The sequence below is a fragment of the Mercenaria mercenaria genome, chromosome 2, assembly GCF_021730395.1.
Source record: "Mercenaria mercenaria strain notata chromosome 2, MADL_Memer_1, whole genome shotgun sequence".
In the NCBI taxonomy this organism is placed as follows: Eukaryota; Metazoa; Mollusca; class Bivalvia; order Venerida; family Veneridae; genus Mercenaria; species Mercenaria mercenaria.
The window spans coordinates 50,210,470-50,238,007 of NC_069362.1; the positions used below are offsets into that span (position 1 = coordinate 50,210,470).

A 27,538-nucleotide genomic window follows, 5' to 3' on the forward strand; every position below is an offset into this window, starting at 1 on the left:
TTTGACCTGGTGACCCAAAAGTCAGTAGGAGTCGTGTACTTAATAAGTACTATCAGCATGTGAAGTCTGAAGGTCCTTGGTGCAGTGCTTCGCGAGTAAAGTGCCTTCATGCAAAAAGTTAACATTGTGACGGACTAACACATGGATGGACAGTTGAAAACTAATATGCCTCCCTTCGGGGGCATAAAAAGAATATCACTTACCTTGAAGAAGTCAGCAATTTTCTCTGGAGGAATGTCATGTTTTCTAAACTTGATGGTACAGTCTCTATAAAACTTGAACCTGGCGTGTCTTGACTGCCTGAGATCTGTACTGCTCAGTCTTTCCTTCTCTTGTTTCAGCTAAAGAAAATATTTTATACATCAATATGAACAAATCATTATAAAATGTATACAAGCTGCAGTGCTATAACTGGTGAATATCACCTCTAAACACAATGAAATCATTAATATTTGTGGGGCAGTAATGGACTCAGTCATTGCATAAATCAATGAATCTAAATCCAAACAAACAAGAGCTGTCACTATTAGTGACAAATGCCCCAAAGCATTTATGCCAAGTAATTTTAAAATCCCTTCATCGATGGCAGAGGTATGGACCGGACATGAAACAGACAATGTTAACCTTTTAACCTCTAAGTGTGACCTTGACCTTAAAGAGCTTTGTGTCTGAATCTTGCGCATAACACATCATCTCATTATGGGGAACATTTATGCCAAATAATTTCAAAATCCCTTGACAAATTCAGATTTATGAACCACATACGAAACAGACCCTGTTAACCTTTGACTTCTAAGTCTGACCTTGACCTGGGAGATAGGGATCTGTTTCTTCGCTTGACACATCATCTCATTATGGTTAACATCTAAGCTAAGTTACTTCAAAATCCTTTCATAGATGGTAGAATTATGGACCAGACATGAAAAAGACCATGTTAACTTTTGACCTCTGTCACCTTGACTACAAAGCTAGGGGTCTGGGTCTTGCGCATGACATATTGTCTCATTATGGTGAACACTTATGCCAAGTTATTTCAAAATCCCTGCATGAAAGGCAGAGTTATGAATCGATCATGAAACATACCCTGTTTTAACCTTTGTCCTCAGTGTGACCTTGACCTAGGAGATAAGGGTCTGGGCTTGCGCATGACATGTCATCTCATTATGGTGAACATTAATGCCAAGTTATATTTTTGTCAAAAGTTTAAATATTTTGTACAATTAGTATTAACTAGTAGAATGTCTATTGAATCTATTGATCTACATTACCTCCCTTTATGGCTCTGATTATATGAGGTAATGACAAAACAATTATGTTAGGTACAATTAAATGAAAAATTAATGAACTTTATGTTCATAAAAATTATGGCAGCCACATTATAAAAGAGCCTCTAGAGGCACTGACCTCCAAAATTTTGCTAAAAGTGATCTTTCTTTAAAATAGAAGTTTGATCATATTATGAACATTAGAACATGAGCTTTTGTGTCTAAACTGTTTTAAAAATGCCAAATCAAGAAAAACTAGAGCTATCACTAAAGGTGATGAATGTACCCCCCGCATGCACTGACACAGTACATTGTAATTTGACGCACACAAGATTGCATAATTATGTGGACTGTATGTATATAGACTGTATGTATACAGTATAGTAACAAAAAACAAAGTCCCATAACTATGCAGAATATTTATCTAAAAGAATGTAACATGCACCATGCACAACTAGGGTTGGTACTGATCACTTGTGTGAAGTTTCATTAATTGTGTGTAAGGGTTTGGTAGATTAGGCACGCACAAGATTGCATATGCAGACTGTATGTACATAGTATGTTAACAAGAAACAAAGTCCCATAACTCTGCAATTTTTGTCGCTGAAAGAGCCTAACATGCCCCATGCACAACTACTGTTGTTACTGATCACTTGTGTGAAGTTTCATTAAATTGTGTCAAGGGGATGAGGAGAGATGGTGCGCACAAGATTGTGTCTATGTATATAGTATAGTAACAAAAAAACAAAGTCCCATAACTCTGCAAATTTTTTTTTCTAAAAGAACCTAACATGCCCCATGCACAACTACTGTTGGTACTGATCACTTGTGTGAAGTTTCATTAAATTGTGTCAAGGGGATGAGGAGAGATGGTGCGCACAAGATTGTGTCTATGTATATAGTATAGTAACAAAAAAACAAAGTCCCATAACTCTGCAAATCTTTTTCTAAAAGAACCTAACATGCCCCATGCACAACTACTGTTGGTACTGATCACTTGCGTGAAGTTTCATTAAATTCTGTCAAGGGGATAAGGAGAGATGGTGCGCACAAGATTGCGTCTACGGACAGACGGCCAGACAGACAGACAACCTGAAACCAGTATACCCCCCCTTACAACTCTGTTGTCGGGGGGTACAAAAACATGCCTATGTCAGAAATTGAACCCAGGCTGCCATGACAATAACACTTTTCCTGTGTTCTTGACCAACACACCACAGAGGAATATGTACTATATGATGCTTTATAGTAAAAGACAATATTTACTTCCAGTATCCCATTCAAAACATTTTTAAATTTGAATGGAACAAGGCAGTCTGAAAGACAGCTAAATCCCCCGCCACTGGTATGGATAGTGAAAAGGTAAACCTTTGACCTTGAGCTGTGACCTTGACCTTGAACTGACATGGCTGACCCATGAATTCTTCACATCTTCTAGATGAGGTGATCATTTGACCAAAGTTTCATGAAAATCCTAAAAGGGGTTTAGGAGATATAGAGCTCAAACCTTTGACCTTGAGTTGACATGGCTGTCTCATGAGTTCTTGATGAGGTGATCATTTGATCCAAGTTTAATGTAAATCCTTCAAGGGGTTTAGGAGATACAGAATGGACACAAAATGGAAGGCTCAAACCTTTGACTCTTGTGACCTTGACCTTGAGCCGACATGGCTGACTCAATAATTCTGCGCATTGTCTTGATGACGTGATCATTTGACCCAAGTTTGATGAAAATCCTTCAAGGGGTTTAGGAGATACAGAACGGACACAAAATGGAAGGCTCAAACCTTTGACCTTGAGTTGTGACCTTGACCCGACATGGCTGACTCATGAGTTCTGCACATCGTCTTGGTGAGGTGATCATTTAATCCAAGTTTCATGATTATCATTCAAGAGGTTTAAGAGATACAGAGCGGACAAGAAATGGCAGGCTCAAACCTTTGACCTTGAGCCGACATGGCTGACTCATGGGTTCTGCACATCGTCTTGATGAGGTGATCATTTGATTCAAGTTTCATGATTATCCTTCAAGGGGTTTAAGAGATAGAGCGGACACGAAATGGAAGGCTCAAATCTTTGACCTTGAGTTGTGACCTTGACCTTGAACCGACATGGCTGACTCATGGGTTCTGCACATTGTCTTGATGAGGTGATCATTTGACCCAAGTTTCATGAAAATCCTTCAAGGGGTTTAGGAGCTACGAAGCGGACATGTAAGTGTTACGGAAGGACTGATGGAGACCAATTCTATAACCCTCCACCACTTGTGGCGGGGGATTAAAAAATGGTAAAGTCTTATATATTTCCACAACATATTATCTGTTGGTAATTAAGTTTGAAAGCCTTTTTAAGAAATAGAGCAATACTTTTCTGATATCTAAAATTTTCATTTTGTTGTTGTACGATTTGGAGGTCAGTGTCTTTAAGCAACATCATGGAAATTACACTAACAAAGCCATCAAAGACACCTAGACACACCTGACGTATGGTGACATGATGAGTACAAATTCCTGTAATTTTGGCAAACTTTCGTGCTTCTCCAAACACTCCTTCTCATATTGTTGTGATTACGATGTGAGCAGAGCTGAGAAATTCACCCGCCATATCTCTCCCTCCTCTATACACTGTAACATCTGGCTCTGTCTACGGAAATCTGGATCTGCAAAGCATAAATAGACGAATGTGTGAGTTATTTTACTCAGTTTACTGAAAATCTGAATCTACATTGTATTTACCAGATATACTGCAGCCTTAACAATAATACAAGTAACTTACACCCATGCCCTTTAATGCCAGACTGTCACAAAATAGGCCCATCTAAATACTGAGTTATGTATCATAAAGGTAATAATGTTGATGTTTTACGCCTTTTTTAACTCCAAAAAAAGAGTTTGACTGGCTAATTTCGCAGATTTCGAGTAATTCAAGGGCCATAATCCAAGAGTGCCTAGGGTGATTTGAATGGTTTTTGAACTTGGCCAAGATATGCCCACAAACATTGTCACCAAGTTTGGTGAAAATCGGATGGAAACTGTTCGACAGAGGGCAGACAAGACTAAATTCGCAGTTTTTTTAGTAATTCAAGGGCCATAATCCAAGAGTGCCTGAGGCAATTTAGCTAGTTATCAAAACAGGCCGAGATATTATGCCCACAAACATTGTCAGCAAGTCTGGTGAAGATTGGATGAAAAACGTATGACTTGGAGAGTGGACATGCTTTTGGATGCAGAATGCCGCTCATCCGCCATGGGTGTTCACATGATACACCCCGCTCTTTCACGACTTGGGCATTTAAACACTAAGGTGTAGCCAATATAGATGAGTGGTCTTTTTATCCACAAAGTAAGGTAAAGCACAAAAAACTATGTTATACCTTACACTGTTTCTTATAAATTTAATAATTATCATTGGATATAAAAGAAATAATGTATTTAAAAGAACTAGCTGTTATTAGGAAAAGTTCAACTTGCATTTTATCAGGATTCTGCAATTTGTCTCTACTGTGGAGGAACTAGTCAGCAAAATTGCTACATGATAAAATTTGATAAAGGCATCACTTACCTACATGTTTAAACACCAAAGTTATACTTTCGCTGTCAAGGATCTTCAGTAACCGTGTGACTTTATGAACACTAGGGGTTGAGGTTAGCATGTATTGTATGATACGATAGGTCGTCCTTTCCAGCCAATCACTATCACCGATACATTCCAACACTCGTACACTCTTCTCATGGTTGAACTATTTTTAGAAACAAAGAAACAACACTTCATATAATTGAAAACATTGAGTTTCTCTATACAGGAGCAACATAGTTTGCCTTTAAGAAAATTGAAGGACCTAATGAACTCATATGCTTTGCCAGAAGGCAAATACGTGGATAAACTTTTCTGTACAACTCCAGAGGTTCTGTCAAAACCATGAACATCTTTCCTTCATTTACAGTCAAACCTATGTTGATAACCACCTGTGAAAAAGGACCACCTGTGAGCAGAAACCACCTGTAAAAGAAATCACCTGCCTCTACAAACTACTGGACTTGTTTCCAACTGAGTTTCAACCTGTGAATAAACACCACTTGCAGACTACTTTTAGAGATGTTATACACAGTGGTTAAACCATTTTAAAATGTTTAAGTGTAATACAAAATACAGATGTTTCATCGTTACTATTATTAATTTCCTGTACTTAAATATAAGTCAATAATAACCATGTTTGATATGAGAAGTTTTCCCAAACAAAAAGCTGTTGTACAGTTGAACATGTGGCCATCTGTATTAAGCAGGCAGCTGCTTTATGGATCCAGTTAGCTAACTTCCCAAAACTTTGTTCTATTTCAACTTGCCTTGAGCAGCCAGTAAGTATTACTCTCTTGACTGGCAGCTCTATATAGGTTTGACAGTATAATACAGTTCATTCTCCATACAACAAACACCACAAGGATGGCTAAAACATGTTTGCTGTAAACAGGTCAGCTCTGTAAAGGTTTTTTGATTAAGAACTTTACCTAACTGGCAAGAAAATATCTCTGTCTCTGTAGAATGTGTTTGCTCTTTGGATGAATACTTAACACAGATTTTATTGCATAATTATTGCCTGTTAGTGAGGTAAATAAATCCTCATATTGAACGTACTTAAAGGCAATTTTTAAATGCAAACATTTACAGTGGCTGGTCATTTTTTCCAGTACATTGTGCATGACATGATATTGTTACGACATCAGAATGTCATGACATCACATCTGGAGGTCAATACATGTCTTTGGCTCAACCCATGAGTCAAAACGGCGTTTTATCATTAAACATGTGACTGTGTTCAGACCAATGGAAATGGTTTAACCCTTACCTTGCTACATTGCTTAAATGAACTTGTCCCATCTTCCGATTTGGAGAGTACCATTAACTGTTAAAAGGGGTGTTTACCAAAAAGATACTGGCTGAATAGTGAACAGTGCAGATTATGATTTGCGAACAGTGCATATCTTGATCAGACTGCAAGGATATGCAAGCTGATCATAATCTACACTGGTTGCAAAGGCAGAATCAATTGTGTCTAGCGCATGGTAAGGGTAACAGTAGTAATAAATACTACTGCAACAATGTATTACCTGAAACACAGATTCTTTAAACTCATCCAGAAGAAGTCTACAGTTTCTGTAGTTCTGCCTCTCACTGAACTCAGCATGGCAGCAGTGGTGAACTCTGTAAATGACAGTAAGTTAGATCACAGAGAAAGTCATTAAATCATATAATAAATCAAACTTGTGAATTTTACACAAGTGCAGTCAAATGATTATTTGAGTAAAGAGTAGATAAAGGCAGTTCTGCATGTTTTAATTTGACAATTTTTATCTACAATATAGAATTTTATAAATCAGTAACAGTTTATTTTCAAAACTTCAGGATATACTAAGAAATGTGGCGATTAGAAGAGTTTCGATTGCTTGATTTTCTGCTTGACTGATTTGAATAAAATGAGAACTTAAACTAGATGTGTGTCCATAGGACACAGGTGCCCCCACTCCTGCCACTGTAATATGGTTTTATGACTCAGGTTAAATAATTTTTAAGATGTTTGCAACACAAACTTTTAAGAACCTTAATATGTGTATTTTTTACTTAGTTAGCCATAACTCTGGCCTAGCTGAGTAAAATCCTAAAGAGAAGACTTCACAGGCTATAAAACAATCCTCTAATGTTTTATGATTCTAGGTCAAGTACATTTTAACATACATGTTTCACAAACTTTTTTTTTTTTTTTTGAGTAAATCTGTGGAATGAAAAAACTTAAACAAGAGGGTCAAGATGAACCTGGATCGGTCACCTAAGTAGTATGAGCTACATGTTTCAAATGTCAAACTGATGATTTTTAGAAATTTTTTGGAAGATTTTCCGATGTACAATCAAGTAACCTCTGGGGCGGGGCCATTTTTACCCCGGGGTCATGATTTGAACAAAGTTTGTAGAAGTCTACTAGGCAATGTTACATATCAAATATCTAGGCCTTCTGGTTTATTTTTAGCAGATTTATGAAGATTTCCCTATGTACAATCAAGTGACCCCTGGGGCTGGGTCAATTTCACCCTGTGGGTGTCAAGATTTGAACAAATTTTGTAGAGGTCCACTAGGCAATGGTACTTGTCAAATATCTAAGATATTAAGCCTTCTGGTTTATTTTTAGAAAATTTTGAAGATTTTTCTATCTACAATTAAGTAACCTTATGGGGTGGGGTCAATTTGACCCTGGGGGTCATGATTTGAACAAATTTAGTAGAGGTCCACTAGGCAATGCAACATGTCAAATATCTGAGCTCTAGGGCTTCTGGTTTATTTTTAGAAATTTTTTGAAGATATTCCTATGTAAAATCAAGTGACCCCTGGGGCGGGGTCAATCTTGATCCCGGGGGTCATAATTTGAATAACTTTTGTAGAGGTCCACTACGCAATGCTACATGTCAAATATCTAAGCTCTAGGCCTTCTGGTTTATTTCTAGAAAAAATTTGAAGATTTTCCTATGTAAAATCAAGTGACCCCTGGGGCGGGGTCAATCTTGAACCCGGGGGGGTCATGATTTGAACAATTTTGTAGAGGTCCACTACGCAATGCTACATGTCAAATATCTAAGCCCTAGGCTTTCCGGTTTATTTTTAGAAAATTTTTGAAGATTTTGCTATGTAAAATCAAGTGACCCCTGAAGCGGGGTCAATTTTGACCCCGGTGGTCATGGTTTGAACAAATTTTGTAGAGTCCACTAGGCAATGCTACATGTCAAATATCTAAGCTCTAGGCCTTCTGATCTATTTTTTAAAAAATTTTGAAGATTTTCCTATATGTAAAATCAAGTGACCCCTTGGGCGGGGTCAATTTTGACCCCGGGGTCATGATTTGAACAACTTTAGTAGAGGTCCACTAGGCAATGCAACATGTCAAATATCTAAGCTCTAGGGCTTCTGGTTTTTGAGAAGAAGATTTTTTAAGATTTTTTTATGTAAAATCAAGTGACCCCTGGGGCGGGGTCAATTTTGACCCCGGGGTCATGATTTGAATAAATCTGATAGAGGTCTACTAGGCAATGCCTCACACCAAATATCTAAGCTCTAGGGCTTCTGGTTTTCGAGAAGAAGATTTTTAAAGTTTTTCATTTCGGTTGCCATGGCAACCAGAGTTCTGCATGGAATTCAATTCTTTGAACAATTTTGAAAGGGGGCCACCCAAGGATCATTCTGTGCAGATTGGTGTAATTCTGCCCAGTGGTTTTCAAGAAGATTTTTTAAGAAATTGTTGACGGAAGACGCACGATGCATTACGGACGACGGATATCAAGCGGTCACAATATGAGCTAAAAACAAAATAAGTCAGGGGCCATAATGAATGAATACACGAATGAATGAATCCAGACGCGAAACTCCAGGTGCACAACTGCACATGCTGACCAACATCCTGTAAACTTTGGCAACTCTAGGTCAAATACTTTTGGAGCTACGCGTGACACAACATCAAAATGACCAATTTTTTACTAAGTCAGGGGCCATAACTCCTGCACGACAGAATAAATCCGGATGCGAAACCCCAGGTGCACAACTACACATGCTGACCAACATTCCTGTAAAGTTCTGTGACTCTACGCCAAATACTTTTGGAGCTAGGTGCGACACAACACTAAAACGACCAATTTTTACAAAGTCAGGGGCCATAACTCCTACATGACTGAATGAATCCGGATGCGAAACCCCAGGTGCACAACTACACATGCTGACCAACATTCCTGTAAAGTTCTGCTACTCTACGTCAAATACTTTTGATACTAGGTGCGACACAACATTCTCGGAAGGACTGACGGAAAAACGGACAGAAGGAAGGATGGACGGACGGACAAGAGCAAATCTATATGCTCCCACCACTCATGGTGGGGCACAAAAATGTCTTTATACAGGGAGTCTATGAGAAAATCACAATTTTCGATGACATTTTCATATATATAAAATAATTCTAGACTGTCAGTAGATTTTAATGAAACTTCTCAAAGTCATAAATAAACAGGTAGTCTATTACACAGTAAAATAAAATGTAATGGTTCATGTGTCTGAGATATTTGTTTATGATAAATACTGATAAACACAGGTTGATTGTGAGACATTATTCGGAATGTTATTGTGTGTCAACATCTTTGGATAGTTAGTAAAATTGCTATTTTTATAGATTATCACATCAGTTGCCATAAATTCATGGGATGAATTTTGTTTCCATATGCCAGGACCAGGCTTTGTTCGACGACGCCCAGAAGGCGGCGTCAAGTATATGGGATACACTTTTATTTCGGACCCTGTAAAGATGGAAATGAATAGTTTCGGAGTGATAAACTGAACACAGTGAACAGTTTGTAAAAGGATCAACGATATTGCACAATACATTTTAGTGAATAAACAAAAAAATGGCAAAAAGAAACCATAAAAAATGTATGTAATGCAACTTATTATGTGATTTAAAACAATGCTATCTGTCTTTCCTCTCCTTATTTGTAGGGAAGAACATATTTTTTTCATTTACAATTTCGTCAAAATGTTGATCCAATTTCTTGATAAGGGAGGTTACTCTGTAAGTCAAGTTTTCTATTTCTATTCTTAGCATGACCTACTTACCTATCTCATTTTCTATAAATAGAACACACCGCAGATATACCATATTACAACGCGTGAATTGCCTGGACAAGGGAGCGTTATGTATTTTACAATAACCTTGCAGTAAACTTCGAAGAGAATATTAAAAAAAATAAAAATACGGAAAATTATAAATTTGCCTGCATAAAAATTCCTTGAAAAAACATATTTACAAACTAAATAAAGGAATCAATAAGCATAGATATGTTGAAATGAACGAAGGAAGTGCCGCTGTTAACTTATTTTTAACCTTTTGTCTTATTTCTTTGTTGATAGGTACAGTGATGTAATTTCAGAATGCGCACACTTTTGCAAATTCCTACTTCTATTTGTTTTTTGTTTGTTTGTTTGTTTTTGTTTTTTGCTTATGTGTCATAGGCCTATACTCATTGTTTACAGATATACACTGTCAACTAAGGTGTGCAATAGGCTAAAGAGCATTTGGCTGAATTTGTCAGTGACAAGTTAATACTTCTTTAAATGTGGTTAGATAGAAATATCAAAAGCCACGGGACCATAACTTATCAAAGCATCAGTGACTTTAAAATAGAATTCCTTGTTGAATTTATATGTTCATTGATCTTATATGACTAGTCAGTTGCTCTGGTTGTATTATATAGAGGATATTTGTTTGTTTCAGTGTAAGATCGAAATATATTTCACCGAGTGAACACTATAATTAAATATTTTCACGAGTGGCTACGCCACTCGTGAAAATGTAAATTATTGTGTTCACGAGTGAAATATATTTCAATCTTACATTGAAACAAACAAATTTTCTTTTTATTTTATGTATTTTCAATGGTTTTAAACAAATTATGTCAATTTTACCCGCGCAGCGTCACGTGCATCGCATCATGACGTCATAATTTCATGACGTCACGTGCATCGCATCATGACGTCATAATTTCATGACGTCACGATATCTATAGTGTATAACTGTCAAATAGTCCTATGACGTTTCAAGACTTCTTTTAGATTGTTTAATGATGGAACGTATATCTTCATGATCCTGTAAATATTAATGTATATCTATGTCTTTACTGAAGTATATTTTTCATGAAATTTTCCATTATTTATAATTCATATTCTTTCGCATTCAAGTGTAGTTCCGTACCAGTGAAAAATAAAAATGATATTTTCACTGTTTTGAAACAGTGGAAATATCAATTTTATTTCACCGATAGATTTCAGTATTTCATTGAAAAGCATAAAATAAATCTTGTTACTTGCTTCTTTTTTTTTTTTTTTTTTTTTTTTTTTTTACTTTAATAGATAGTTTTTGTATCTGTCCATTCCTGACAAAAAAACAAACATTTACATTGAAATATTTTCTACACTTTGGACCTAGACACTGACATATTCCTAGTAACCTTACGGTTCAACGAGGACTTCAAGTTTTTCTTTCGTCCGAAAAAAAAAATGAATTCCATGATATTCCAAAAGTATATAAGAAAGATTCATGCTTTGTGAATAGGGGCAATATAGAGAATATTCATGTTATATCATTCTTTTCTTGGACAAAATTTTTGGTTGTTTTGGCAACGGAAACAGTAAAATGCTGTGTATAATATGCATTCTGAAATCTATCATGTAGGTGACCAAGGTCCATGAAACTTCATCAGTAAATAGAAAACACTCATTACATTACATGATAATAAAAATAATGGTTTCTGTGAACCACAACTTTGAACTAATTATCTTTCAACATTTCCTCATTTTCCAACAAACAGCATTTCTGTGAAACTTCATACACACGCTCCTGTTATAAGAACTTTTCACAGGTGCTGACCTTAGTTAGTGAAATAATTACTTTAATTTTGTCTGTAAAGAGACCACCTACTCGCAATGTTAATTAATGTCGATGCAGGTAGATGATTTGTATTGCATGCTAAAACTTTTCTATCATGCTTATTCTTCATGTTTTAAACAGTTTATAACATATATTGTTTTATGTACTTGTAGCCAGTCAGACTAATAAAGTAATGATTAGGTGATTTCTCATATTGCAATAAATGTACTTCAGACACAACACTTGGCAGCGTCTTTGATGCTTGCATCAATGAATTTCCTTGTTCTATGTTTTCCAGAGGAATTATGTTACGCCATCACTTCAGGTTTATCAAACATGCAGAACTTATTTAATGCCACCATTGTAAACAATTCGATCTAAAACATAATAATCCTTCTTCAAACACATGACCAAGAAAATCATTGCTTAAAGAGGCATAAGTCCATTTCATCCATTTGGAGTGTACTGTAAAAGCAGAAATTTTCGTGAGGGTTTAAATTTCGCTATATTTGCGAGGCCTTACATCTCGAGAAAAATTCATCCTCGCGTAAATATTCACCATTAGTATAATTCAAATTCAAGTAGGATACTATTTTTACAATTTCGCAAATATTAAACCTCGCGAACACACTAAAATTTCAAATACGCGAAATACTGAAAATATGTGCTTTCACAGTGTAAGGACCCTCAGAGCATATAAAGAAGTGATGCAACTGTTTTTTGCTGAGGTTACCCAATTTTATTGAAATTGTGTCATTTTATGCAATGTTCATTTACCTGCTGAAAAATGTCAAATCCTGGAACAAGCAGTGATCCCCATTTTTTACATATGAACTGATCCAAGATGGCATCTAGGGTATGCATGGTGTATCTCCATGGTGATTTCCCATAATCCTCTAGGAACTGAGCATGCTCAGGTAGCAGATGCCGGTTTTTTCTAGTATTTCGGACTTCCGAGCGATGTGGCCCAGTCAGACGGCTTCTGATATCTTACAAGATGCAGACCTGAAAATAAAAAGATACCTGTTTACATCTTACTTGAAGAAGAAATAAAATACATAGTAAAATTCACACAAAGCATAGATTTTTAAATCCACAAGCCACCTGAAAGATAATTTCAGCCCGCGAAAATACATGACATTTCAGCCCAAATTAGCCATATCTCCAACTGGCCTTGAAATGTTAGGGGAAATGATAGAGCCAAATGGCCACTTGCATTCTGTACTCAGTTTCAAGTATTACTTGCAGAGCTAGACAAAAATACCTGTCAACCGATTACTTTTTTCACTGTTTTCAACTGTGCGAGGCCTATATGTTATTTGACAGTTCACGAGAAGCTGAATGCTGATAGTGGTATATACGCATTTCAAGCAGTTATATGAAAATATTGCCATCAAGCTTACATTTGCATCTGCCAGAATTTCTGAAACATACCATTCTTAAACTTGTTAATCACAAACTCACATCAACAAATATTTCAAACATCAAAACAGCCTTCACTTCAAGGTTTTATCTCTAATGACAGATTTTGACCCTGGCCAATTCGAATCTGTGGCTGGAAACTACCAACTGCTACCTTAAGGACAAAGACATGCATCTCCATGGACTGTCTGGCACCTGATTCTAAGAAAATGATCTAAGACAAATAAAATCTTACCAATATTTAAACAATGCTTTGTTCTTCTTGCAAATTGCACATGTCCAAACAATGTCTATAATATTGTGGATTTGGCCCCATTTTACACACATATTTCTTACTGCATCTATCTTTCTGACATTAAAAAAAGACTTACCTACTATTACATGATGGCCATAAATGTACTGTATTAGCATTGTGCACAGCCCTGCATACTTGAGGAATGGAATTAAAAGCAGCACAGCTTACTTACCCAAGACTAACAGTACTTCAAGTCCGCAAGCTCAGAAAAAGCCGCCCCTGTTTACAAGTACTTTTTCATATTACCTTACATACAATAAGTATAAAATAGCTTTAAATAAATACTTTACAATGCACTTTGTCGTTGTTTTTGTTGCAAAACTTACCTATTTTAATGAATTCGAGCAATCTCCCAGTACATCTCCGAGAAACCATATCTTCTCTTAATTAAAAACAAATATCTGCAAATGTTACCTCACTCCAGGACCTTGAATGCACCCAAGATGTATCCACTCCCTACACTTTTCTTCTGTCATCAAGTCCTGACACCGATAAAGCCACAATAGAAATTTGTAAGAACTAAAATCATACCTGCCACTCGAGAAATATCTTCGAAAGAAATATCACCACAAAATCTAGTTCTGAGCCTTGTGAAACAGCCATGTATTTACAAAATGCCAAAAAAGTTGCACTTATATTTCCTTTAAATAGTCATTCTTCCTTTAAATTTGATATAAACTGGAACAACTGATACGGAGACTGGAAACCGGCATTTATCTTATCTTATGCTGTCGTCCAATCGAAGCGTATGCTGTAGGTTATTCTGCTATTACTCAAACACTTACGTCTTACAGTTTAACTCGTCCTTTCAGTGAAAATCTGGGAAAACAATTGTTGAATTTTTAGTTGAAAACAAAAGTTCTGCCATGAAATTATTGCCTGCATCTGTTTTTAAATGGAAAATATCTACATTAATGTTACTTTTCGCCCTGTGAAAATGGCTAAATCTAGACTTGTCTTACCCAGAGAGAAAGATGTCGTTTTTACATGATATTTGCCTTGTTGATTCAGAGTATTTAGAACAAAAAAATTAGGACATATTTTAATGAAAATAGCAAGTCAAAACTGTAAACTGTTGCCTGAAAATATTTGTTTATGATATTGCTCTGTTCTTCACCATTTAAATGCGTGTTAAACCTAGATGATTTTCTGCAGTTTTATCTAAAAGTTCGGAATACTAAATGTAACTTCCTTGTCGGCCTTTTAAAAAAAATATTGTTATTTTAATTTAAATACATTGTATTTTTCACACATCAGTTTTAAGATTAAATTTATTGAACTAATTTTTGTAGTTTAAACAACAATTTCGTTTGAAACATTCCCTACGTTCAAGAAGAGTTTGTTTCTGTATGTAGAAATCTGACATTATAAACAATAATTATAATTATGGCTCTACAAGATTAAGAAAAGTGTCAGCTTTCTGTTATTTTCCATTTTTTTTATTCAAATCCAACAAAAATCGGCCCTTTGATAAAGGTTTGAAGTTACGTGGTAAAATATTTCTTCAGGGAAGTGAGCTCAAGTTAATTCATAATAATTAAGCATATCACCACATGCAGTCGCATGCTGTTTTTGCTTCAGAATCCCTTTAGATCAATCTCTGATCATCTAATTATCGCCACTTAACATGTGACTGGTAAACCCTTTGAACAATAAGTGTTATAGCTCCATGATTAACATGAGGTAATATGCTAATCGATAGTGGCGAAAACAAAATATCGATTGCTAACGACTGGTCGATATTTACAGGTATGGACGACAGCATAATACAGATAAATGTATTGATTTATATGGAGTTTCTACTCCCCGTATTAGACCTTCCTGATATAAACTACAAAAGAAATGTGTTTCCCATTGGAAATTTTAAGAAAACCCTACACTACAAACAGAATTAAGATTTACTTACCTGGTAAAATCAGAGTTACCTCCCCTTAACTTCTACCATATCAAACAACATCTGTCTATGTTATGAATCCATTCAGCTCGGATGTTTAAATAACACATCCTGGAGAGCTTGAATAACACAAAAGAAAGCATGAAATAGTACTTACAAAAATTGACAGATGTCTTAAGGATCAAGACATGCATCTCCATGGACTGTCTGGCACCTGATTCTAAGAAAATGATCTATGACAAATAAAATCTTACCAATATTTAAACAATGCTTTGTTCTTCTTGCAAATTGCACATGTCCAAACAATGTCTATAATATTGTGGATTTGGCCCCATTTTACACACATATTTCTTACTGCATCTATCTTCAGAAAAGAAAGCATGAAAAAGTACTTACAAAAATTGACAGATATCTTAAGGTAGCAGATGCCGTTTTTTTCTAGTATTTCGGACTTCCGAGCGATGTGGCCCAGTCAGGCGGCTTCTGATATCTTACAAGATGCAGACCTGAAAATAAAAAGATACCTGTTTACATCTTACTTGAAGAAGAAATAAAATACATAGTAAATTTCATACAAAGCATAGATTTTTAAATCCACAAGCCACCTGCAAGATAATTTCAGCCCGCAAAAATACAGGACATTTCAGCCCAAATTAACCATTTTTCCAAGTGGCCTGAAAATGTTAGGGGAAATGATAGAGCCAAATGGCCACATGCATTCAGTACTCAGTTTCAAGTATTACTTGCAGAGCTAGACAAAAATACCTGTCAACTGATTACTTTTTTCACTATTTTCAACTGTGTGAGGCCTATATGACATTTGACAGTTCACGAGAAGCTGAATGCTGATAGTGGTATATACGCATTTCAAGCAGTTATATGAAAATATTGCCATCAAGCTTACATTTGCATCTGCCAGAATTTCTGAAACATACCATTCTTAAACTTCTGATAAATATGAGATTCAAGTTAACCAGACTACTGCTGAGCACTACCATGACCTTTTAGTTAATTGTTCCCACATCTGCAGTTAGTGATGATATGCAGAAATTTATTGCTCACCATTTTTATAAACCAAATTAATTTTCATGAATAAATCTTTCTTGCACTTACACAATAGGATCAACAGACATATTTAAGGGCAGGCAAATGGACAAAATGAAATGAGAAGCATGTTGCTTTCTAATGCCATTTGTGTACATGTACAAATGACATGGTGGAATACAAACAAAGTCACTCCACCACTCATTTTGACCGGTGCAGACAAAATCGACCCTGTGATTTTTTTCAGATTAAATAGTAGTTAAACAAGAGGGTCATGATGACCCTGGGTCGCTCACCTGAGTAATATGAGCTACATGTTTCAAATGTCAAACTGATGACAAAATGTTAAGAAAGTCAGTAGGCCACATTCATGGTCAATGAAATTCAGTTTTACGCTTTGTGTGCAAAACTGTGTATATCATCAAAATTTCAAGGCTGTATCTTAAAAAACAAGAAAGAAGGTCAGTAGGTCAAGGTCAAAGTCAAGTGACATAATATTACTTGAGGTCATCAGGTAATTATAATAAAACAGTCTTGGAAATAGGATCAGATAATTTTTTAAGTATTTTTCCTATATAACTCACATAATAACTAAGTGACCCCAGGGCGGGGCCTCTTTTAACCCCAGGGGCATAATTATAATAATTTTGGTAGAGAAGTACTAGACAATGCATCATATCAAATATCAAAAACCTAGGTCGTATGGTTTCAGGCAAGAAGATTTTTAAAGGTTTTTTCTATATAAGTCTATATAAAACTTGGGACCCCCATGGCAGGGCCTCTTTTCACCCAAGGGGTACAATTCGAACAATTTTGGTAAAGGACCATAAGACAATGCTACAAACCAAATATCAAAGGTCTTATTTAAGTGTTGTGGTTTCAGACAAGAAGGCTTTTAAACTTTTTTTCCTATACAAGTCTATGTAAAATTTAGGACCCCCGCGGCGGGGCCATATTTGACCCTAGGGGAATAATTTAAATAATCTTCTTAGAGGACCACTAGATGATGCTACATACCAAATATGAAAGCCCTAGGCCATGTGGTTTTGTACAAGAAGATTTTCAAAGTTTTTCCTATGTAAGTCTTTATAAACCATGTGACCCCTGGGGTGGGGCCATATTTGACCCTAGGGGTATAATTTGAACAATCTTGGTAGAGGACCACTAGATGATGATACACACCAAATATCAAAGCCCTAGGCCATGTGGTTTTGTACAAGAAGATTTTCAAAGTTTTCCCTATATAAGTCTTTATAAACCATGTGACCCCCGGGGCGGGGCTATATTTTACCCTAAGGGGATAATTTGAACAATTTTGGTAGAGGACCACTAGATGATGCTACACACCAGATATCAAAGCCCTAGGCCCTGTGGTTTTGGACAAGAAGATTTTTAAAGATTTTCCTTTCGGTTGCCATGGCAACCAGAGTTCTGCATGGAATTTAATTCTTTGAACAATTTTGAAAGGGGGCCACATAAGGATCATTCCTGTGAAGTTTGGTGTAATTTTGCCCAGTGGTTTTCAAGAAGAAGATTTTTTTAGAAAATGTTGACGAACGGACGACGCACGTCGCACGACGGACGACGGACATTCAGCGGTCACAAAAGCTCACCATGAGCCTTTGGCTCAGGTGAGCTAAAAATTCAAATTATCATCTTAAAATGGTCATTTAAAATGATCATTACGTAGGTCAATAGAGTGGAAAAGGTGACTTACATCTAGACTTGCAGCTAACTCGGCAAACAAACAGTTCCTCAATGTGATGGCATGCAGCAACAGGGACTTCCAGGGATATTTAGTGGCTTGAGAAGCAAAAACTACACCAAACACATCACATGGCGCACTGTCGTGTGTCACTTCTAGAACTGAAAATATTTTTTTCATAATAAAGAGTATTAGAAATACAAATATAATATGCAATTATATCTAAAACGAAACGTTACAGTTTAGCTATAGTTTAAAAAGTTTAGTTTCTTTAATTTGGTTTTAAGTCATACTGACACAACTTTGGTAGTATGGCCTCTTTCCAGCTATCGGGTAATAGCCAGCCTTCCATAAGTTTACTTAACGGTTTCCCAACAAGGAATAATTCTACATCCACTGTGAGGTTTCAAACCTGCCGCAGTGAGGGACAAGTGATTAAATTTAAGTCAGCGGCCTTAATTGCTTGGCCTTCTGGAACGTTTCTGTATAACTATAAAAGAATACCTTTATCTGAGCTATATACCTCCAGTCAATCAATGTTCACAAAACAGGGAACTTTATACTGTGATAAGAGCCTGGGCTTCAAGCATTAAATGAAACAGTGTTTATACCCTTGTATAGGTATGAGCAATTGCTTATACCATCCAAAGTATATCACCTTTTCTCAGTATAAACGTATCAAAGCCATTTCAAATAACCAGCAGCTCAACACTTAACACTATGATTCAAAACAAAAGGATAAACTTATGAAAGTGAATCTAAGCTTAAGTTCTATAGCCTAAGCAAGGTTTCAAACCCTTAGCAATAGGGAGCATATGATTCAAAATCATTGACCTTAAGTACAGGGCTCTGGAGGCCCCCTCTAAGTGTAAAAGAATCAGTATTCTATCAAACAGGAAATATATTGGTACCTATATCCTCGTCAAGGTTATCATCATCCTTCAAGTTTCCCATCATCCTTGCTTGACCTTCCTCATCATCAGATGTACTTGATGCTTCTGTAAGTATTTTATGTCTGGTCAGAAAAAGGAATTATGCAATATTTAGGAAAGGAACAAGAGCTGTCACAGGAGACAGCGCTTGACTATTTCGAAGCTGGATAGTGAAACTGGGCACATCTGAGGAAACTAGAGCTGTCACTGGAGTGTTTAATGACTCCAATTGTGGATGAAGATATTGCACAATAGCCTGAGTCTATGTCAAAAATATCAACTTAAAGTAATAAGAGAGGTAAAGATAAAATGTATCAAAACACTATATAAGTATATCCTAAGCAAAAAGGGGCATAATTCATTAAATATTGGTGCCAGAGTTATACAGCTTGTGTCAGATAGTGTGGGTGATGATGTTGAACAACTATTTTAAGTTTGAATCAAATCCATTCAGTAATAACAGAGACAGAGTGAAAGTGCATCAAAACTTTAACCTAAAAGTCTAAGTAAAAAGGGGGAATAATTCATGAAAAATTGGTGCCAGAGTTATGCACCTTGTGTCATATGGTGTGGGTGATGATGCTGAACAACTATTTTAAGTTTGAATCAAATCCATTCAGTAATAACAGAGACAGAGTGAAAGTGCACCAAAACTTTAACCTAAAAGTCTAAGTAAAAAGGGGGAATAATTAATGAAAAATTGGTGCCAGAGTTATGCACCTTGCGTCATATGATAAGGGTAATGATGTTGAACAATTGTTTAAGTTTGAATCAGATCCATTCAGTAACAAGGCAGTCTGAAAGACAGCTAAATCCCCTGCCACTGCTATAGATAGTGAAAGGATAAACCTTTGATTTTAGCTGTGACCTTGACCTTGAACTGACATGGCTGACTCATCAATTCTGCACAACATCTTGATGAGGTGATCATTTGACCAAAGTTTCATGAAAATCCTTCAAGGGGTTTAGGAGATACAGAGCTGAAACCTTTGACCTTCAGTTGTGACCTTGACCTTGAGTTGACATGGCTGACTCATGAGTTCTTGATGAGGTGATCATTTGACCCAAGTTTGATGAAAATCCTTCAAGGGGTTAAGGAGATACAGAGTGGACACCAAATGGAAGGCTCAAACCTTCGACCCTTAGTTGTGACCTTGACCTTGAGCTGGCATGGTTGACTCATAATTTCTGCACATCGTTCTGATGAGGTAATCATTTGACCCAAGTTTTATAAAATTCCTTCAAGGGGTTTAGGAGATATAGAGCGGACACGAAAAGGAAGGCTCAAACCTTTGACCTTCAGTTGTGACCTTGATCTTGAGCTGACATGGCTGACTCATAAGTTCTGCACATCGCCTTGATGAGGTGATCGTTTGACCCAAGTTTGATGAAAATCCTTCAAGGGGTTTAGGAGATATAGAGCGGACACAAAATGGAAGGCTCAAACCTTTGACCCTAAGTTGTGACCTTGACCTTGAGCCGGCATGAATGACTCATGGGTTCTGCACATCGTCTTGATGAGGTGATCATTTGACCCAAGTTCTATAAAATTCCTTCAAGGGGTTTAAGAGATATAGAGCGGACACAAAATGGAAGGCTCAAACCTTTGACCTTGAGTTGTGACCTTGACCTTGAGCCGGCATGGCTGACTCATGGGTTCTGCACATCGTCTTGATGAGGTGATCATTTGATCCAAGTTTTATAAAATTCCTTCAAGGGGTTTAGGAGATACAGAGCTGAAACCTTTGACCCAAGTTTGATGAAAATCCTTCAAGGGGTTAAGGAGATACAGAGTGGACACCAAATGGAAGGCTCAAACCTTCGACCCTTAGTTGTGACCTTGACCTTGAGCTGGCATGGTTGACTCATAATTTCTGCACATCGTCTTGATGAGGTGATCATTTGACCCAAGTTTCAAGAAAATCGTTCAAGGGGTTTAGGAGATATGGACCGGACACGATTTTGTTACGGACGGAAGGAAGGATGGATGGACGGAAGGACGGATGCAGATCCTTCCTATAATCTCTCCCCCACAGCGGGGGATTAATAACAGAGATAGAGTGAAAGTGCATAAAACTTTAACCTGAAATTCTAAGTAAAAAGGGGAATAATTAATGAAAAATTGTGCCAGAGTTATGCATCTTGTGTCATATGATGTGGGTGATGATGCTGAACAACTATTTTAAGTTTGAATCAAATCCATTCAGTAATAACAGAGGTAGAGTGAAAGTGCACCAAAACTTTAACCTGAAATTCTAAGTAAAAAGGGGGAATAATTCATGAAAAAATGGTGCCAGAGTTATGCACCTTGTGTCATATGATGTGGGTGATGATGTTACTATTTTAAGTTTGAATCAAATCCATTCAGTAATAACAGAGATAGAGTGAAAGTGCATCAAAATTTTAACCTGAAAATCTAAGTGAAAAGGGGGGATAATTCATGAAATATTGGTGCCAGAGTTATGGCCCTTATGTCAGATGATGTAGATGATGCTGAGGAATAAGTATTTCAAGTTTGAATCAAATCCATCAAGTAATTACACAGATAAGTTGAAAAAAGAGAAAGTGCCCGAAAAACTTTAACCAAGGTGGGGACACGGAAAGACGCAGACGCTGGGGCAAGTAGGATAGCTCTCCTTATACTTCGAATAGTCGAGCTAAAAAATGACCGGCATCATCGAAGTATGTTGGTTCATATTCATTTCAAGTTCCATGAAATTCTACCAGATTGCTACTGAGAAAAGGCTGATGTAGATTTTTCATTAAATCAAGGGCAATAACTGTAAAGGTAATTGACCAATCCGATAAAAAAATTGACGGGCATCTTGCAGTGTGCTGGTGCATGTTTATGTCAAGCTTTATGAAATTCTACCTGATAGTTACTGAGAAATGGCTGCGGACAGACATTTCTGGGCATTTTTCATTAAATCAAGGGCAATAACTCTAAGGGAAATTGACCAATCCCAAAAAACAAAAAAAATTGACGGGCATCTTCGCAGTATGTTGGTTCATATTTATTTCAAGTTTCATGAAATTCTACCTGCTAGTTACTGAGAAATGGCTGCGGATGGACAGACGAGACAAAAACAATATGTCTCGGAAAGGGGGGGGGGGGGGGGAATTCCTTTGACCTTGAGCTGTTGTGACCTTGACCTTGAGCTGACAAGGCTGCCTCATGGGTTTTGCACATCGTCTTGATGAGGTGATCATTTGACCCAAGTTTCATAAAAATTCTTCAAGAAGTTTAGGAGATATGGAGCAGACATGAAAGTGTTATGGACAGACGGATGGAATGAGAGCATTCCTATAACCCCCCACCACTAGTTGCGGGGAATTAATGAAGAGCACACTGATAAAATTACTACGCATCAAATAAGAGAAATGTTTAGGAACTCAAGTTAACTTGTGGGCAAGTACAGCTATCCCCTACCACTGTTATGGATAGTGAAAGGGTTGATGACATTGGGTGAAACTATTAAACATTTGAGTTGTGACCTTGACATTAAGTTGGTAGGGGTGAATTTTGAATTCTGTATATTGTCTTGATAAGGGGAATATTACAATCAAGTCATATTAATATCCTTCAAGGGATTTAGGACATACAAAGCAGACACAAAATTAAAAGCTAAAACCTTTGACCTGAACATGTGCCTTGACCTTAAGCCAACATGGCTGACTCAAGTTCTGCACATTGTCTTGATGAGGTAATCATCTGACCTAATAAGTTTCATGAAAATCCTTCAAGGGATTTAGGAGATGTAGAGCAAAAACAAAATTGAAGGCTCAAACCTTTGACCTAGAGTTGTGACCTTGACCTTGAGGCGGCATGGCTGACTCATTTCTGCACATTGTGTTGGCGAGTTGATTATTTCACCCACATTTCTTAATTATCCTTAAATGGGTTTAGGAGATACACAGCAGACCTGAAATGAAGGCCCAAACCTATGATCTTGAACTGTGACTTTGGCCTTGAGCCAACAAGGCCTATTCATTGGTTTTGCACATTGTCTTGATGAGGCAATCATTTGACCCAAGTTTCAAGAAAATTCATCAAAGGGTTTAAGAGAAACAGAGCGGACACAAAATGTTACAGATGGAAGGACACCATTCCTATAATCCCCTGTAAATTTCCTAACAAAGTGGCTGAATGTAACCTGATTTGTTTTGCTTGTTTTCTGTTGGGTTTATCATCACAGTGACACAATTATTGGTCATAAAGTGACTGTCCACATTTTGATGTTGGATGATACCAGACACTGGGTAGAACCACAGACCTTCCAAAAGCTAGCTGGTTAGCTTCCTTGCATGTAAAAATTCTAAACCCTAAGCAAGGTTTCAGACCTATAGCAATGAGAGGTCATCTCAAGTCTGTAATTAAAAGCACGTGGTCACAGACACTCCTCGCTGTAAGGTGAATATCTGGGAATGATGTTGATAAGATGTATACCTTCTCTATCAGCTCCATTGATTGTATCATTATCACCAGACGAATCACCTATTTCTATATCATCATCTTCTTTACAACTTGTTATTGACCCTGTTCATTCTGGTCTGGTCTGGTCTGGACTTCCCCACCGTCTGAAGATGTTACACTGATGGTAAAGTAATACTATTATAACAAGTTTGTGAATGGAACCTTGCTACTGGTCAATTTCGAACTGTGCAATGAAACAACATGTTAGATGCAGAAGTTTTTAGTCTTAAAACTCCAAACCAAGATAACCAGCTTGTTACACATTTGTCAGTGAAATATCTAAATATTTCAGTGAAATATATCTGGTATTTTCACAGTGAAAAATATGTATCTGGTATTTTCACAGTGAAAAATATGCATCTGGTATTTTAACAGTGAACAAGAGCTGTCCGTAAGACAGCCAAGCTTGACTATTCGAAATATTGTCCCAGAAGCAGGAAAATAATACCCAAAAAGGTTAAATATCAAAAGAATTTTAAGTTCAAAGGGGGACATAATTTGATCAAAATGAAGGTCTGAGTTATGGGACTTGTTGCTATCAACCAGTTTCATAACCCCGAAGGCACATGTGAAGTTTCAATTCAATATCTGCATTAGTTTTGGAGATAGAAACTTGCATGTAAAACTTTAACCAGAATTTTCTAAGTCCAAAAGGTGGCATAATTTGCCCAAAATACATGTCAGAGTTATGTTACTTGACCCAGTGAGGTTGGTAATTGATCTAGGAAACAGAGATAAGTTGAAAAAAGAGAAAGTGTAAAAAAAACTTTAACCAAGACGCCGACGCCGACGACGGGGCGAGTAGGATAGCTCTCCTTATACTTCGTATAGTCGTATAGTTTCAAATCTATATGCCTTTTAGTATTAGCTGTATGTACTTGCACGCAAAATTTTAACCAGGATTTTCTAAGTCCAAAAGGGGGCATAATTTGCTCAAAATACATGTCAGAGTTATGGGACTTGTTGCTATCAACTAGTTTTATAACCCCGAAAACACATGTGAAGTTTCAATTCAATATCTGCATTAGTTTTGGAGATAGTAACTTGAATGTAAAACTTTAACCAGAATTTTCTGAGTCCAAATGGGGGCATAATTTTCTCAAAATACATGTCAGAGTTATGGAACTTGACCCAGTGAGGTAGGTAGAATTTTAAGTTCAAAGGGGGACATAATTTGATCAAAATGAAGGTCAGAGTTATGGGACTTGTTGCTATCAACTAGTTTTATAACCCGGAAAACACATGTGAAGTTTCAATTCAATATCTGCATTAGTTTTGGAGATAGTAACTTGCATGTAAAACTTCAACCAGAATTTTCTGAGTCCAAATGGATGCATAATTTTCTCAAAATACATGTCAGAGTTATGGAACTTGACCCAGTGAGGTAGGTAATTGATCTAGAAAACGACAAAATAAGTTTCAAATCTATATGCCTTTTAGTATAAGCTGTATGTACTTGCACGCAAAACTTTAACCAGAATTTTCAAAGTCCAAAAAGGGGCATAATTTGGCCAAAATGAAGGTCAGAGTTATGGGACTATTTTTTCCTATATAACTCACATAGTAACTAAGTTACCCCAAGGCGGGGTTTCTTTTAACCCCAGGGGCATAATTTGAACAATTTTGGTAGAAGACTACTAGACAATGCATCATACCAAATATCAAAAGCATAGGTTGTATGGTTTCAGACAAAAAGATTTTTAAAGTTTTTTTCCTATATAAGTCTATATAAAACTATGGACCCCAAGGGCAGGGCCTCTTTTCACCCCAGGGGTGCAATTTTAACAACTTTGGTTGAAGACAATAAGACAATGCTACAAGCCAAATATCAAAGGTCTAAGTGTTGTGGTTTCAGACAAGAAGACATTTAAAGTTTTTTTCATAATAAGTCTATGTAAAACCTGAGACCCCCGGGGTGGGGCCACATTTGACCCTAGAGGGATAATTTGAACAATCTTGATAGAGGACCACTAGATGATGCTACATACCAAATATCAAAGCCCAAGGCTGTGTGCTTTTGTACAAGAAGATTTTCAAAGTTTTCCTTATATAAGTCTATATAACCATGTGATCCCCGGGGTAGGACCATATTTGACCCTAGGGGGATAACTTGAACAATCTTGGTAGAGGACCACTAGATGATACTACATACCAAATATCAAAGCCCTAGGCCATGTGGTTTTGTACAAGAAGATTTTCAAAGTTTTCCCTATGTAAGTCTATATAAACCTTTTGACCCCTGGGGCGGGGCCATATTTGACCCTAGGGGGATATTTTGAACAATTTTGGTAGAGGACCACTAGATGATGCTATACACCAGATATCAAAGCCCTAGGCCCTGTGATTTTGGACAAGAAGATTTTTAATGTTTTTCCTTTCGGTTGCCATGACAACCAGAGTTCTGCATGGAAACTAATTCTTTGAACAATTTTAAAAGGGGGCCACCCAAGGATAATTCCTGTGAAGTTTAGTGTAATTCTGCCCAGTGGTTTTCAAGAAGACTTTTTTAGAAAATATTGACAGACACACGACAGACGACGGACAACGCACACCGCACAACGGACATTGAGCGGTCACAATAGCTCACCATGAGCCTTTGGCTCAGGTGAGCTAAAAAAAAATTAACAAAAATTCTGAACCTGTCAAATTTTTACTTTTCTAAAAGGCTATAATTTAACAAACACAATGATAGATAATTTACAATTTTATGACCTGTGGTTCCAAAGATATCTCGTGCTGAAATGTGCCACTGTCTGGTTCAGCCTCTGGCAGGCTTGTATATTGTCCAATACACAACATTCCAGTAGACAAGCTCAGGAATCCAGGAATTTCTGGGGTTGTTGACAGGCATTTTCCGCATTCTTTGAATGCCAAGTTTAATATAAATAGGTATCAAATTTTTGGTAATCCTCAGAAAAACACTTACTTTTTTACAAGTCACTTCAACTGCACAACTATGAAAGGAGACCGCAATAGAAAGTCTTCTAGATTTTCTCCTGGCAGCATCCCATGAAACAAAGGTCTACAGCTGTGTAGCATGAACTGTGGAGACACTGAACAGAAGCCCTCAAGGATGACTGCAGAAGAATTCTCTCTAGTGGCTAGACCTACTGCTGATGGAGGGGAAACCTCTGGAAATGTCCGGGTGCTACGACCAAAAGTGACTGAGACGTCAGCCCTGAAAAAAGATGATACAACATCAAGTTCAGGCATGCGACTTGTAGACTGTGAAAAGATGTCTAGGGCCTTCAATGAGGCCTTCCAGATTCACCAACAAGAGGAGTTAGACTGCGAACAGGCCAATATCATAGTGGCCGAGGAGAGAAAAGTTGGCATTTGTTGGAAGTTCTCCCTAAAATGTACAAACTGTAATTATGTTACACCACTGAAGAAGCTATATCAAGAGGCACCATCTCCGTGGCGACGACCCAACCCAGCTGCACCAAATCTTGGATTGGCAGATGGCCTGCAAGACACTCCACTTGGGAACACCAGATGTAGATAACTACTGGCAAACCTCGACATCCCTCCACCCTCGAAAAGTGGCATGCAGAAGACAGCCAACAAGGAGGGCTCTGCTATTAAAGAACTGATTGACAGTGATATGTCTGAAAAAGTAGAGATGTTAAAGGAGGTGAACAGAAGACGTGGTCATCCAGAAACTTCAATCAACAGAGCAATGGATGGATGGAGTTATGTACTCTTGCCTATAACTGAACATGGTGAAGGTTAACAAGTTGAAAGTTTCAAAGCTTTATCTCAAAAGACTTTGTCAAAATGTAGACTGGTACGAAAAACTTAACCAAGATTTCTAAGCCAAAAAGGGGCCATAATTAAACCAAAATGCTTAATGGAGTTTTGTACTCTTGCATACAACTGGACATGGTGATGGTAAACAAGTGTTAAGAGTTTCAAAGCATTATCTCAAAAGACTCAAAGTATGAACTGGTACGAAAAACTTTACCAAGATTTCTAAGTCAAAAGGGGCCATAATTCAGTCAAAATGCTTGAAGGGGTTATGTATTCTTGCCTATAACTGGACATGGTGATGGTAAACAAG

The 27,538-nt window shown here is 37.1% G+C and overlaps 3 protein-coding genes across 3 annotated transcripts in view; 1 reads left to right on the forward strand and 2 right to left on the reverse strand.

The window, feature by feature from the left end:
- LOC128555113 (target of rapamycin complex subunit lst8-like) overlaps nucleotides 1–27,538 on the forward strand; it is a 494,046-nt gene that overhangs the window by 227,913 nt on the left and 238,595 nt on the right. The window lies entirely within an intron of this gene.
- LOC128555115 (uncharacterized) lies at nucleotides 3,741–15,846 on the reverse strand. The gene is made up of 5 exons (XM_053536573.1): nucleotides 15,720–15,846; nucleotides 12,490–12,717; nucleotides 6,371–6,464; nucleotides 4,827–5,004; nucleotides 3,741–3,924 (listed from the first exon to the last, which is right to left on the reverse strand). Exons 2-5 carry the CDS (start codon nucleotides 12,561–12,563, stop codon nucleotides 3,833–3,835), a joined length of 438 nt encoding a protein of 145 aa, XP_053392548.1. The 5' UTR covers nucleotides 12,564–12,717; nucleotides 15,720–15,846; the 3' UTR covers nucleotides 3,741–3,832.
- The window catches only part of LOC123562751 (ubiquitin carboxyl-terminal hydrolase 42-like), a 38,275-nt gene continuing 28,826 nt past the window's right edge, over nucleotides 18,090–27,538 (reverse strand). The window contains exons 7-10 of the mRNA XM_053536572.1: nucleotides 26,405–26,656; nucleotides 23,452–23,596; nucleotides 18,984–19,070; nucleotides 18,090–18,233 (exon numbers count right to left, since the gene is read on the reverse strand). The gene's annotated coding sequence lies outside the window, so the exon portion shown is untranslated. The remainder of the gene's footprint in view (nucleotides 18,234–18,983; nucleotides 19,071–23,451; nucleotides 23,597–26,404; nucleotides 26,657–27,538) is intronic.

Coding starts and splice junctions, on each gene's coding strand:
- LOC128555115 (XM_053536573.1), bottom strand. CDS start 12,563: ATGCCATCTTGGATCAGTTCATATGTAAAAAATGGGGATCACTGCTTG. Junction 6,465..12,489: donor GATTTGACATTTTTCAGCAG/GTAAATGAACAT, acceptor TGTCATTTACAG/AGTTCACCACTGCTGCCATG. Junction 5,005..6,370: donor TTAAAGAATCTGTGTTTCAG/GTAATACATTGT, acceptor TTCTAAAAATAG/TTCAACCATGAGAAGAGTGT.